The sequence below is a fragment of the Manis javanica genome, chromosome 3 (assembly GCF_040802235.1).
Source record: "Manis javanica isolate MJ-LG chromosome 3, MJ_LKY, whole genome shotgun sequence".
Classification (NCBI taxonomy): Eukaryota; Metazoa; Chordata; class Mammalia; order Pholidota; family Manidae; genus Manis; species Manis javanica.
In genome coordinates this window covers 163515954-163531723 of record NC_133158.1, presented here as the reverse complement: position 1 = coordinate 163531723, position 15770 = coordinate 163515954, and the positions used below count along the sequence as shown (strand labels likewise).

The 15770-nt window shown below is 44.3% G+C and overlaps 1 protein-coding gene across 1 annotated transcript in view; it reads left to right on the top strand.

Moving 5' to 3' along the window:
* Nucleotides 1-13560, top strand: part of PRSS46P (serine protease 46) — a 77544-nt gene extending 63984 nt beyond the window's left edge. Inside the window, 1 exon segment of the mRNA XM_036991821.2 lies at nt 13372-13560. Coding sequence (XP_036847716.2) covers nt 13372-13560 — 189 coding nt within the window.
* The last annotated feature ends 2210 nt before the right edge of the window (nt 13561-15770 follow it).

The window sequence follows — 15770 nt, the reverse complement described above, 5'->3', positions numbered from 1 at the left end:
AAATGCTGTTAGAAAAATGGTGCTGACAGACATGTTCAATGCAGAGTCACCACAAACCTTCAATTTGTGAAAAATACAATATCTGTTAAGTGCAATAAAACGAGGTATGTCTGTGCTTTTAGTTTATCACTTTGTTCTTGCTCCTTCCAACTCATCCTCTTCCTTGATGCCAAGCTCATTTCCCTTAACTACAACTTCATGGCCGCACACTGCTCATTCAGTTTCATTCATCTTGTCACTCAACAGTCTTTCTTGAGAATTCCATATTTATCAGAAAGTATCCAGTCCTATAAGGAAGAAAAATATGATACAATTATAATATGATGTGATAAGTACCTTCAAAAGAGAAATATAGGATGCTGTGGGAGCAGAAATAAGGACACTTAATTTTATTGAATGGAGAAGCAGTCAAAAAAGAAATGACATAGAATCTGAGACCTAAAAGTATAAGTGGAGATGTATAAGCCTCCCTAACACTGCCGAGGGGTACCCCTGTCTGATCTAGGAAGCTGCCAGGCACTTGAGGTTATTGGTTGTCTTAGAGATTTTATGTAGGCATACATAAAAGTATGTATCCATACATTTAAGTATGGATTTCAAGAGAGAGTTAAAAGCCATGAGACAAGCTGAGATATCCAATGAGGTAAGCCTAGAAAGAGAAGAAATGGGGTCTTAGGGCTGAGCCTTGGGGGGCCTCTATTGGGGAGATAAGAGAGACCCAGCAAGAGACAGAGAGGGAGCAGCAGTAAGGTAGAAAAGACAAGGACTGTGTGTTTCCTTGGAAGCCAAGTAAATCAAGTATTTCCAAGAGGGCAGAATGACCATCTCTGTCAGATGCTCTGAGAGGTTGGTGGTGATTAGGTCTAGGGGTCACTGGGGTCCCCACCATGGCAGGTATACTGGAGTGGCTGGGGGCAGAGGCCTGATGGAGTGGGCTCAAGAGAGGAGGGAGGAGGTTGGGGACAGGTACTAGAGTCACCTCTTCCATGGAGTTTTGCTGCAAAAGGCAGGGAAGAGGACAAGAAATGGAAACAACCTAAATGTCCATCAGTAGATGAATGTATAAAGAAGATGTGGTACATATACAAAATGGAATATTATTCGGCAAGGGGGTGGAGTCAAGATGGCGGTGTGAGTAGAGCAGCAGAAATCTCCTCCCAAAACCACATATATTTTTGAAAATACAACAAATACAACTCTTCCTAAAAGAGAGACCAGGAGACACAGGACAGCAGCCAGACTACATTCACACCTGCGAGAACCCAGAGCCTTGTGAAGGGGGAGAGGAAGGCCACAAAACAACAAGAAGGGACGTTCTCCCAGCCCTCACTTGCGCCATCTCTGCAAACTATCTCTATCGCCATGAAAAGGCAGAAGAATTTGATACAGACCAAAATCACAACCCCGGAGAAGGAGATAGACCTAACCAGTCTTTCTGAAAAAGAATTCAAAATAAACGTCATAACCATGCTGACAGAGCTGCAGAGAAATATACAAGAGCTAAGGGATGATGTCCAGAGGGAGATTATAGAAATGAAACAATCTCTGGAAGGATTTATAAGCAGAATGGATAAGAAGCAAGAGGCCATTGATGGAATAGAAACCAGAGACCAGGAACGCATAGAAACTGATGCAGAGAGAGATAAAAGGATCTCCAGGAATGAAACACTATTAAGAGAACTGTGTGACCAATCCAAAAGGAGTAATATCCACATTATAGGGGTACCAGAAGAAGAAGAGAGAGAAAAAGGGATAGAAAGTATCTTTGAAGAAATAATTGCTGAGAACTTCCAAAAACTGGGGGAAGAAATAGTTGCTCAGACTACGGAAGCACACAGAACTCCCAACAGAAGGGAACCAAAGAGGACAACACCAAGACACATAATAATTAAAATGGCAAAGATCAAGGACATGGATAGAGTATTAAAGACAGCCAGAGAGAGAAAAAAGGTCACCTACAAAGGAAAACCCATCAGGCTATCATCAAACTTCTCAACAGAAACCTTACAGGCCAGAAGAGAATGGCATAATATATTTAATGCAATGAAACAGAAGGGCCTTAAACCAACATTACTGTATCCAGCATGATTATCATTTAAATATGAAGGAGGGATTAAACAATTCCCAGACAAGCAAAAGTTGAGGGAATTTGCCTCACACAAACCACCTCTACAGGGTATTTTAGAGGGACTGCTCTAGATGGGAGCACTCCTAAAAAGGACAGAACAAAACACCCAACATATGAAGAATGGAGGAGGAGGAATAAGAAGGGGGAGAAATAATCATCAGACTGCTTATAATAGCTCAATAAGTGAGTTAAGTTAGACAGTAATGTAGTAAAGAAGCTAACCTTGAACCTTTGGTAACCACGAATCTAAAGCCTGCAATGGCAATAAGTACATATCTTTCAATAATCACCCTAAATGTAAATGAACTGAATGCACCAATCAAAAGACAGAAGAATATATTGGATAACAAAGCAAGACCCATCTATATGCTGCTTAGAAGACACTCACCTCAAACCCAAAGACATGCACAGATTAAAAGTCAAGGGACAGAAAAAGATATTTATGCAAACAGGGAGAAAAAAGCAGCAGTTGCAGTACTAGTATCAGATAAAAGACTTCAAAACAAAGAAAGTAACAAGAGATAAAGAAGGACACTACATAATGATAAAGGGCTCAGTCCAACAAGAGAATATAACCATTATAAATATATATGCACCCAATACAGGAGCACCAATATATGTGAAACAAACACTAACAGAATTAAAGGAGGAAATAAAATGCAATGCATTCATTTTGGGAGACTTTAACACACTACTCATTCCAAAGGACAGATCTACCAGACAGAAAATAAGTAAGGATACAGAGGCACTGAACAACACACTAGAACAGATGGACCTAATAGACATCTATAGAACTCTACATCCAAAAGCAACAGGATACACATTCTTCTCAAGTGCACATGGAACATTCTCCAGAATAGACCACATACTAGGCCACAAAAAGAGCCTCAGTAAATTCCAAAAGATTGAAATCCTACCAACCAACTTTTCAGACCACAAAGGTATAAAACTAGAAATAAATTGTACAAAGAAAGCAAAAAGGCTCACAAACACATGGAGGCTTAACAACATGCTCCTAAATAATCAATGGATCAACGAACAAATTGAAGTAGAGATCCAGCAATATATGGAAACAAATGACAACAACAACACAAAGTCCCAACTTCTGTGGGACGCAGCAAAAGTAGTCTTAAGAGGAAAGAATATAGCAATCCAGGCATATTTAAAGAAAGAAGAACAATCTCAAATGAATAGTCTAATGTCACAATTATCGAAATTGGAAAAAGAAGAACAAATGAGGCCTAAGGTCAGCAGATGGAGGGACATAATAAAGATAATAGAAGAAATAAATAAAATTGAGAAGAATAAAACAATAGAAAAAAGTCAATGAAACCAGGAGCTGATTCTTTGAGAAAATAAACAAAATAGATAAGCCTCTAGCCAGATTTATTAAGAGAAAAAGAGAGTCAACACACATCAACAGAATCAGAAACGAGAAAGGAAAAATCATGACAGACCCTACAGAAATACAAAGAATTATTAGAGAATACTATGAAAACATATATGCTAACAAGCTGGAAAACCTAGGAGAAATGGACAACTTCCTAGAAAAATACAACCTTCCAAGATTGACCCAGAAAGAAACAGAAAATCTAAACAGACCAATTACCAGCAATGAAACTGAAGTGGTAATCAAAAAACTACCCAAGAACAAAACCCCTGGGCCAGATGGATTTACCTCAGAATTTTATCAGACATACAGAGAAGACATAATACCCCTTCTCCTTAAAGTTTTCCAAAAAATAGAAGAGGAGGGAATACTTCCAAAGTCACTCTACGAAGCCAACATCACCCTAATACCAAAACCAGGCAAAGACCCCACCAAAAAAGAAATCTACAGACCAATATCCCTGATGAAAGTAGATGCAAAAATACTCAACAAAATATTAGCAAACCGAATTCAAAAATACATCAAAAGGATCATACACCATGACCAAGTGGGATTCATCCCAGGGATGCAAGGATGGTACAGCATTCGAAAATCCATCAACATCATCCACCACATAAACAAAAAGAAGGACAAAAACCACATGATCATCCCCATAGATGCTGAAAATGCATTCGACAAAATTCAACATCCACTCATGATAAAAACTCTCAACAAAATGGGCATAGAGGGCAAGTACCTCAACATAGTGAAGGCCATATATGATAAAACCACAGCTAACATCATACTGAACAGCAAGAGGCTGAAAGCTTTTTCTCTGAGATCGGGAACCAGACAGGGATGCTCACTCTCCCCACTGTTATTCAACATAGTACTGGAGGTCCTAGCCATGGCAATTAGACAAAGCAAAGAAATACAAGGAATCCAGATTGGTAAAGAAGAAGTCAAACTGTCACTATTTGCAGATTACATGATATTGTACATAAAAAACCCTAAAGACTCCAGTCCAAAACTACTAGAACTAAAATTGGAATTCAGCAAAGTTACAGGATACAAAATTAACACATAGAAATCTGTGGCTTTCCTATACACTAACAATGAATGAATAGAAAGAGAAATCAGGAAAAGAATTCCATTCACAATAGCATCAAAAAGAATAAAATACCTAGGAATAAACATAACCAAGAAAGTGAAAGACCTATACTCTGAAAACAACAAGACACTATTAAGAGAAATTAAAGAGGACACTAACAAATAGAAACTCATCCCATGCTCCTGGCTGGGAAGAATTAATATTGTCAAAATGGCCATCCTGCCCAAAGCAATATGCAGATTCGATGCAATCCCTATCAAATTACCAACAGCATTCTTCAATGAACTGGAACAAATAGTTCAAAAATTCATATGGAAACACCAAAGACCCCGAATAGCCAAAGCAATCCTGAGAAGGAAGAATAAAGTAGGGGGAGGGGAATCTTGCTCCCCAGCTTCAAGCTCTACTACAGAGCCACAGTAATCAAGACAATTTGGTACTGGCACAAGAAGAGAGCCACAAACCAGTGGAACAGAATAGAGACTCCAAACATTAATCCAAACATATATGGTCAATTAATATATGATAAAGGAGCCATGGACATACAATGGGGAAACGACAGTCTCTTCAACAGATGGTGCTGGCAAAACTGGACAGCTACATGTGATGGAATGAAACTGGATCACTGTCTAACCCCATACACAAAAGTAAATTCGAAATAGATCAAAGAACTGAATGTAAGCCATGAAACCATTAAACTCTTAGAAAAAAACATAGGCAAAAATCTCATGGACATAAACATGAGTGACTTCTCATGAACATATCTCCCTGGGCAAGGGAAACAAAAGCAAAAATGAACAAGTGGGACCATATCAAGCTAAAAAGCTTCTGTACAGTGAAGGACACCATTAATAGTACAAAAAGGTATCCTACAGTATGGGAGAATATATTCATAAGTGACAGATCTGATAAAGGGTTGACATCCAAAATATATAAAGAGCTCACACACCTTAACAAACAAAAAGCAAATAATCCAACTAAAATTGGGCAGAGGAGATGAATAGACAGTTCTCTAAAGAAGAAATTCAGATGGCCAACAGACACATGAAAAGATGCTCCACATCGCTTGTCATCAGAGAAATGCAAATTAAAACTACAATGAGATATCATCTCACACCAGTAAGGATCACCATCATTGAAAAGACAAACAACAACAAATATTGGAGAGGTTGTGGAGAAAGGGGATCCCTCCTACACTGCTGGTGGGAATGTAAATTAGTTCAACCATTGTGGAAAGCAGTATGGAGGTTCCTCAAAACTCTCAAAATAGAAATACCATTTGACCCAGGAATTCTACTTCCAGGAATTTATCCTAAGAATGGAGCACTACAGTTTGAAAAAGGCAGATGCACTCCTATGTTTATTGCTGATCTATTTACAATAGCCAAGATATGGAAGCAACCCAATGTCCATCAGTAAATGAATGGATAAAGAAGAAGTGGTACATATACACAATGGAGTTTATTCAGCCATAAGAAAAAAACAGATCCTACCATTTGCGACAACATGGATGGAGCTAGAGGGTATTATGTTCAGTGAAATAAGCCAGGTGGAGAAAGACAAGTATCAAATGACCTCACTCATATGTGGAGTATAAGAACAAAGAAAAACTGAAGGAACAAAACAGCAGCAGCAAAATCACAGAACCCAAGAATGGACTAACAGTTACCGAAGGGAAAGGGACTGGGGAGGATGGGTGGGAAGGGAGGTATAAGGGTGGGGGAAAAAAAAGAGGGCATTAGGATTAGCATGTTTAGTGTTGCGGGGGGGTACTGGGAGGGCTGTGCAACACAGAGAAGACAGGTGATAATTATACAGGATCTTGCTATGCTGATGGGCAGTGACTGTAGTGGGGTGTGTGTGGGGGACTTGATGATGGGGGGAGCCTGGTAAACATAGTGTTCTTCATGTAATTGTAGATTTATGATAGCAAAAAAAAAAAAAAATCCAGGGCAGAGGAATGAGACTATAGCTAGTGGGGAAAGTGGGGTCAATAGGGGAATTTCTAAGGGCGAGAAAAGCAGATGTGTATGTGCTCATGGGAATGAACCAGCAGGGAGGGAATGCCACGATGCAGGAGACCGTGACAACTGCTGAGCAGGCGGGAGGGCATGGCGGGCAGCGGCCAAGTGGACAGGAGCCGGGGCAGCTCCTTCCTGCAGTAGCAGGGCTGGCGTGGGGTGGTGGTGGGGGGCCTGGGGCTGGGTGGCGCAGGAGTGTTCTTGACATGGCTTCTATTTCCTTGGTGAAATGAGAAGCTGGGTTTTCAGATGTTCATGAGGATGGGGTGGAGATGTCAGAGGTGTGGGCAGAGAGGAGTGTGTGGGGTGGCCCTCTAGGAGAGTGGGGAGCATAGCCTGGGACGTGAAGCACGACTTTTAGGGAAGTGGCCATGAATTTAAAACATGGCCCAGTCATAATGGTTCAGAATAGCCTTTAACCGGGAATGTCAGGTCTTGGGCTTATTCATCCTTTGCAGTGTAGGATTTTGAAGAAGGATTCTCAAGGTGGTATTGAAGCCCATTTCTGTCGACCCCACGTCAGAAGAGCAGGGCTATACCCTCAAAAAGTGATGTTTGGCCATAGCCCTACAGGTTCCAGGGACTTCACAGGGGCAAGCAGGACCCTGTGTGATGGCCACACATGGTCATTCCATTATTTGCCCTTGAACTGTTGGTGGAGGCTTGCTGGAAGATTGTAGGAAAGTCAAGCAAGTGTTAGAAAGTTTAAGGTTGACACCCAAGGATTTGGGGCCGGCGTGAGTCAGCTGACACACCAGAACTCTTTAGGGCTCAAGGAGGTGGCCAGATAGAGAGGAGAGGAAGGAGTTCCAGACAGAGGGACTGCTTGATGGCGGGGGAGCATGGAGGTAACGGGCAGCGGGGAAATGGAAGTTGTTTGGGAATGCTGGAATGTGCGTGCTTCGGGTATGTGTCCTCACTGTCCTCCACCCGGTGCTGCTTGCTTAAACCTTAATCATGCTGCTTTCCCTGCCAGGAATGCCTTCCATCTCTCAGGGTCACTGGGTCACACAACTCCAGAGGGTGCCATTAAGAGTGTACTTTATGCTCCACTCTAGAGTGAGCTCAACCTCAGTCTCTTTCACGACAGACACTTCTTCAGCTCCAAGCCACACTCACATTCCCCTCTCTGAATTCCTCTTACATATACATGGTTTCCCAATTTTGCTAACAAAAATACAGGAGGCCGGTTAAATATTACATGGGGCATAGTATACTAAAAAAATGAATGTTTCTCTGAAATTCAAGTTTAACTAGGCATCCTGCATTTTATCTAAGAACCCAACTAGAGATGGAAACACAGTTAAGCATTCATTCAATAAACCTTTTTAAAGAAGAAATATGGGGAGCCCTGGGGAAATACATATGGTGGGCTTGGACACTGCCCTCTGGGCTGAGAGGCAGCGAACATGACTGAGGCCCACAGCCCATCAGGGGCATGGAAAAACCTTTGCAAAAGGTTCAGCTTGAATTAACTTCTCCAAAATTTTTCAGTCATAATATTCACTGAAAAACTAGTTTAGTTGCAGTGTACATAAACATTTTGTGATATATTTTCATTGTACTGTAGTTTTTCATTTTAATGAAGAATGAAGATGGAGGTATTATGACCTTTTCAATGCTTAGCACATTTAAAATCTTTGTTAAGACTCTTCTGCCGATGAGAAGTTTGTCTTCATCATTACCTTTATCATCACCCCAATTAGCATGGATCGGAGGGGGAAGCTACTAGGCAGAGGCAAGATGACCCAGGGCTGAGAGCATGTGACTTGGATGCACCATTTACTAGCTGTGAGATTTTGGGTAGCAGCTTGATCTCTCTGTGCCATAGTTTCCTATCAGTGAAATGAAATTTAATAATGATATCTACCTCAGAGGGTTGATGAGAAAGTTATAGAATTAAAGCTTGTGAAGCACTCAGAACAGTGGTTGGCCACTGGTACGTGCTAGATAAATGTTGGTTTATATAATCTAAAAATTATTTTTAAACATAAACTGTAATTGATATCTGCACTTGCATTATTGGGAGTTCAGAAGAGGAAGTGGCTGAGTATTCCTGAAATAGGAATTGGCTCTGTTGGCATTGGTCTTGTATTTTCCTTTCAACCTCCTGAATTTGAGAATCACTGTGCCCACACCTCTGTATCCACTCCTCACCTCTTCTCCGCGCCCCCTGCTGGTTGCGGTAGTCTCTGAAGACATGTGTTGGTGGGTATATCAACACCACTGCCAGAATAAAGGAATGTTAATGACATTCATGGATGCCGTATCCCCATGGTTTCTGAGTTCCAAAATAATCCAAATACCTATAATTTCACTATTCCTGATTTATTTGTAAAAACTAAGGCAAATGTATTAAATTTAGGATACCTGAGATAAACTTTATAAGTACTCTAGGAATAAGAACAAATTGAGAAGTCATTTACCATTCATATCTAAGTATACATTAGTACACCAGGTAAGAATGACAGTTTCAATTGATGGAGCATTTAATCAATAATTAACATTACTTTAACCACTTAGCATATATAACTAACTGAATTCCCCAAACTCTCTGAGAAGTAGGTGTGATTAACCCCACATTATATACAAAGAAGTGGAGGTGTGGAGCAGTTAAGAAATTGCCTAAAGTCACTTAACTAGTAATTAGTTGGCCTTGGGTTCAAGTTCAAGACTTTCAGATTTCAAAGCCCATGTTCAAATGAGTAAGCATGTTTCTCAATCTAAAAAGTTAATGGAGTGCAGAGAAGAGGCCTGAGACCATTTGTTCATTTATTTATTCACTCATTCATTTAAATGTGGGGCCTGCAGGGGTAGAAGGATAAGGTCTTGCCCTCAGGAAGATCATGGTCATGGAGAGCTGAGTATAGAGAAAATGGTAAGTGATCTAGGAGAGATCTTCATAAAGTGCCAAGGTAATACACAGGAGGCAGGACTAATGGTACCTAAGAATGGGGCAGTGGCCAGGAAGGCATCGGAGAGAACGTAATATTTTGCCGCATTGTGGCAGACCAAGTTAAAGAAAAGCACTTATTCAGGTGTTCCTTGACATTTAATGAGCACTATATATGATTTGCAATCGATATCACTTTACCAACATTATATAAATAATAAGGAAACAAATATTTTTGAAAAGCTACTTGGTACAAAGTCCTGTGCTAGGCATTTTTATAGACACAAGTTAGCTTCCTGTCAATCATATTGGGTGGTTGCTCTAATCTAGATTATTCAGAGAAAGACACTGAGGCTCAGAGTGGTTGAGATTTGCTGAATGTGGGAAGTTATCATTTCTTTAACAAATTCAGTTATCTGTTTATTCATTCAATGACCAATGGTTGAACACATACTCTGTCAGACAATGTGGTTGTTGCTAAATAACAGCGGTGAACCAAGGTGAAATGTATCTGGCCTCACAGAGCCTACCATCCAGTGGGGGATATGGGCATTAACAAGTTATATATATATGTAAATGTTTATGTATATGCATATATATGTGTATATATTTTAGGAAAACAATGCATCCTTTGAGAAGAAATTTCAAGTGGGAGTGACTGGGAAACACCCTAGGATCTGTCATTGGGAGTGTCCTCTGGCCTCTCCCCTGCAGGCCTGTGCCCAGTGTACAGGGGGAGGTCTCCTCAGTCAGAACCTCCAGTGGGGCCCTGCTGAGCACACAGGACTGCTGTGTTCTGCGTCTGCAGGAAGCGCTGCCAGGACCTTGAGCAGAGAGGAGCAACATGCAGATGTGAAAGGGAGGCCGAGGAGGCCATTCATGCACATGCGTGAAACACCCTCCAGGGAGCTGTGCAGGGAGGTCGGAGTGTCTGTGCTTCTGGATGGGAGAGAAATGTGAGCTGAGAAATGCAATCTGTGCTCTAATTCTGATACTCAGTGTATGTCTGGTTTTACAAAGGTCAGTGTTAGGCTTCTAGGAGGGCAGGGCTGCCATGCTGATCCAGACCATGGTACTCCACAGCTGTGCAGCATACATCCTTGTGGCCACACGGCGTGGAATGTGCTCTGTGCTAGGGAACAACAGGATGAAAGCATTGGGCATCAAGAAGGCTCAGACACAGGTTCAGTGTTCCCTAGGATAAGCCTTTTCCCCTTATCACTTTGAGAAGCGCTGATCCTGGGAGGCGTGTTAACAGTAATGGGTGATGACTTCTTTTTCAGCTTAATGTTTTTGGTGGCAAGCAACAGAACCAGACCCTATCTAATGTAACCAACTGATTGAAGAATGTTTTACTTCATCCAGCTCTACTCGTGATCCTCGTACTTCATTGTGCTTTTGAATCACCTGGGGATAATGTTAAAATGCAGATTCCAGTTCAGCTCGTTTGGTTTAGGGGCAGAAATTCTGCTTTTCTAACAAGCCAATGCTGTTATCTGTTGAGTACACTCGGACTAACAAGGAAATCTGCTATGTAGAATGCCCCTTGTTCCTTTGTGGTTCTGTAAATGTGGTCTTTGTCCTATTCTAACACTTGCAGGTTTTATTCATTCTGGAAGTCAAGGTTTGTTCCTAGTCATTATTTGAAAAACTTCAGCCTCAAACTTTTTGGACAGTCTCTTCTCTTTTTCCAGAGCTCTGGCCTTGCGTTGAGGAGGGGGTGTTGGTCTGCTCCTGAGATTACTCCCTCTCTCCTCAAGTTTGTCTCCTCAGGGGTTTGGGAGCAGGGCAGAGAGTTGGGGAGGTGAAGGATCCCTCCTTAGCCTCTTCCCTGTGGGCCCTGGGAGGTGCCACAGACCCTCCTCCACTGTAGGCTGCCTCCAGCCTTTGCTGGCTGTCTCCATGATGGTGCTGTATGTTAAGGCAGTGCTGTCTGTGGTCCCTCCATATCTTGGGAGCCTGCCAGAGGGGCATCCTTTCCTCCTTTTGGCCCCTGGAGGTATATCCCAGTGACCCTTTCACCAGGCTGGGCATCCTCTCAGGTGGCCATGAACCATCTGTCCTATGCCTGTGGACCTAGCCTCTGTGTCTAGGGCTGGGTCGTGGCTTCAGGAATTATTTAGGAGATTGGCCATTCCTGCTTCTCCACTCATGTCAAAACCCCTTCCAGGGGATGCAATGCTTGCATCCAAGCATCAGGCTGGCAGGCAGCCCACTGAAGCTTTCCACTTCAAGGTGGGAAGTGGGCTGAGTTTCCTCATAAAGCCTCCACCTGTCTTGCTCCATCCTTGCAAGCCAATCTCTTCCCTCCTGCTTCCAGGAACTACCACTTTCAGAATGTAGTCATTGCATCTGGCTTAAGGCTTGTGTTTCTCTTTGATACTTTTCCTTCCATGTGAACCAGTCTCAGTGAAAAGGGGAAGAGGTAAGTCTCACAACACAGTCCTTGCTGTCTGGCTATGTTAGTGCTGATGGCTTCCACTTGCAGGGGTCCTGCCTCCTCTTGGCCCACAGTGGGCTGGGTATTTGGGTGTAAATCTCTCCTTAGTCTACCTCACTGTGTAACACTGAGCAGCCATGCCCCCCGCCCCTCCTCGACAGCCTGTGGCTGTGGGCAGAGAAGCCTGCCTGGGGCTGTGCTTGGACATCCATGTGCTTTGGGCTGTCCACTGTGTTCCTTCAACAGGATCTGGCATCATGCTTGTCACCATGGCCCCTCAATGGGAAACTCACACATTCGGCTGGAGAAGCTGCAAACCCGAGCCATTAAAAAGCAGGCAGATCTTCATATTCGTGAAAGCTCACAATTAATATTTCATGGAGAAAGGATTAATAAAACATTACGCAATTAGCTACTTCCCTTCAGCTCTCGCATCTCATCAGGGTGGTAGGAGGTGGCTGGCAGGGCTCCTGGGCAGCAGCTGGCTGGGGCCCTGACTCGCAGGAAAGGCCTGCTGGTTTGGGGGTGCTCAGCCCTGGTTCTGCCGGGTCTGGAGAAGAATTTTTCTGGTAAATGATGTGATAGATGGGGTTGGCTCTCAGCAGGATAGCTTTTGACAGGCACACCTTAATCTGTATCTCCAGAGTTTTCCCTTCATTTGCTCGGTTACCCATTTATTGTTTTCAGTTTGCGAGGTGCTGTGCTTGGTGATTGGAAAGGGACAGAGGCCAGTGTCCCACTTCCGAAGGCCCTGTGAGCTCCTCCATCCCAGCCCCTTCCAGCTGCAGTGCCTCGTAGGCCTTCTGCCCCCTGCTTGCCTGCTCCGCTCCCCTCCATTTCCTGCCCTGTGGGAACACTGACAGGTCCATTCTGCGCTTTGTGCCTGTGCTCTCTACCCAGCCTTCCTCCCCTGGACCTTGAAATGTACAGGGGGGCCCACTTTTCTCTCTGCCCCATGAGGAACAACACAGAAAAGGCAGTGATGGGGGCCAGTGAAGCCCTGTTTGACCGCCTCCTCCTCACCTGGGCTAAGAAGAATCATGTGGGCCTAGTATTTCTCATATGAGCCCGTTTCCTCTTCTACCGTGTTTTCTTTTCTCTGGAGTGGAATGGCTAGGAGACAAAAAATAAGTTTGAATGTGAATCTGAAGTAGGAGGTAGCTTTGGGCAGGTGGCTCGGTTCCTCGATGCCTCAGGTTCCTGCCCTGTGAGAGGGGAGTGCCCCCTACATGGAGTGGCATCAGGGTTCGCGACATGCACTTTATGAAAGGGAAGCTGTGCTTGTGATAATGTGGGCAGCACTGGTAGGCATAATATACCGGAGATGTGGGGCTGAGTGGCCACCTCTGCCAGCCCCTAGGGGACAAGTCTGTCCCCCTGATGCAGGCCACTAGCACTTTTCTGCATAGTGTGCTGTCATCCCTAAATGGCGGCTCTGCTTGGCTGATGTCTCTGCTTCCAGCCTGATGGCCCTGGTCTGGGACCAGTGTGGCACTGAAGCCCCGGAGACAGGAGCTGACAGTGCCTTCCGAGGCCCATCACACTGCATTAGCTCCCATCCTCCTGAGAAGCCTGTGATGGGCGTGAAGCCCAATTAGACGTGTGGGATGAAAGCACATCAGGCGGGGATGTCACGCCTGGAAGCCTGATGGTCCAGTCACATGTCAGGTCACTTTATCCAAGCCCAGAGCACTGGAGACAAGAAAACAGGGCCTCAGTGATACTGTCTTCAGAGCCAAAGTGACAGGGAGGTACGCTGTCATCAGCTTTGTTTGATCAACCCATACAAGGCCGTTTACATCACTTCAAAATGAGCAGATTAGGAAATGGAATTATCTGGATGGCTGCTTTTACTCCCTAGCCTTCTCCACCTCTGTGGGTGAGAGACAGAGTAAGAGGTGGGGAGGGGAAGTAGATATAGGGAGGTTGATCTGGTTGCATGGGTCTTACATGAAGATGGAGAGACTGGGCCCGGTGCTCCCCACCCCACCCAGTGCACCTGGAGTCATCTGGCAGTTTTAATCAAAGGCCTGATGAAATCAAGTTTGTTGTTGGGAAGGTCATTGTAGATAAAATGAGAGTGCCTGTGGCCAGGATTCTCACCTGGCCATGGCTGACTAGCTCACTGCACACCTGTGGGCAATACATGGCTGTTGACTCTATAAAAAGAGTGCTCTATAAACTGAGTGCTCTAGGCGCAACTCAGTGGCAGGGCTGCAAGGCTGCAGGAGAGCAGAGCAGAGGCTGGAGGGGTGGCAGTGCCAAGGACAGAGGCCCAGAGGAAGGCTGTGTGGGACGGCTGTGCAGAGAGGCCCAGAGGATGTGTAGGATGGCTGTGAGGACAGAGGGGCCCAGAGGCAGAGACTGGCTTGCTGCCTGCAGACTCACTCTGAGTGAATGGGATTCTAGTGACTGACCTGCCACCTGGAAATAAAGTTGGGTATAACTCTTTCACCCCAAGAACGTTTTTCTGTCATTTTCTTTGGTCACACTGAATCCATAGTGAACCTGCCCGGGGCTGAAACCCATTGGCAAGACAGTCATTTCAGTGGTGTCCCATCCAAATCTCTTTTTCATGTTTTTGCCCGTGGACTTCCCTGATGGGTCCAGCTTACAGCATAGTTCCTTCCTCTGTCTTAGGTCCTTCCTCTGCCTCATCCTGCTTTCCTCATCTCGTTTCTTTGAGAGCATTCCCCCAATAAATGACCTGAACAAGGATCCCCATCTTAGGCTCTGCTTCTAGGAAACCTGACCTAAGGCAGTCATCGTGTGCAGGACTGTGACCCAGTGCTGGGGAGGAGGCTCTGCCATGATTCGGGTGGAAGGTGGTAAGGTCATGACCAGGAGAAGTGGCAGAGAAAAGGGAAAGGAAGAGAGAGATGCCAGAGAAGCAGGATGGAAATCCTACTGGGATCCCAGATCTGCCTGGGGATGGGGGCAAAGGAGGAAGCACACATGACCAGTGTGTCAAGTCAAGGTAAGTGGGGCACCGGTGGCCGGCGATGCCACTGGTCAATGGGAGGTGAGTTCTCACTCCGGCTCACTCCAGCCCTCTCTGGGCCTGTGTCTGCATCTGCCGTGCTTGCCACCCCTCTTCTTGGGATTGTTTGGACTCAGAGTCATCCCCTGCGTGGCCACCTCCATCTCTCACATGCGGCACACCTCTCCAGCCAGATGGTCATCTCGGTGTTTCCAAGGCCTGTGCTGTGCTCCTCTCTGTTGAGAACCACACGTGGGTTTCATATCCAGAGGGAATAAAAAAGGTGTTTGTTGGTCAGCTGCTAGGTGGCTCTGAAAGCCTCCTTGGAACCTCGGTGAGCCACAATGGAGTCTTCTCTGTGCCAGGCCGAGGCCTTCACAGTCGTGATGGCATGACTTAGAGACCTTGTTTTCTGGACCATTAACTCATTCCTTATCAACTTCACTGAGAAAGAATTTAAGATCAACCACATCCGTTTAGAGAGTATGAGTCAGAGTTTTATCAGTTATTTACATTCATAAAACTGTGACCACTATCAAGACAAAAACATTGTCATCACCTTCTAGTCTCTTCGCACTCCATCCCCCCTTGCCCCTGGCCCCATGCAACCACTGATCGATTTTCTGTCACTTGCAGAATAGTTCACCATAACGCTTTGAGATTCATCCATGTATGGAGTGTTTTAGCAGTCCATCCTTTTTTTAAAAAATTGAACTTTTTATTTTGGGATAATTATAGATTCACATGCAGTTGTAAGAAATAGCACAGAGATCCTGTGTTCACTTTACCCAGTTTCCCCCACGTGCTAATATCTTGCAAAAACAGCGC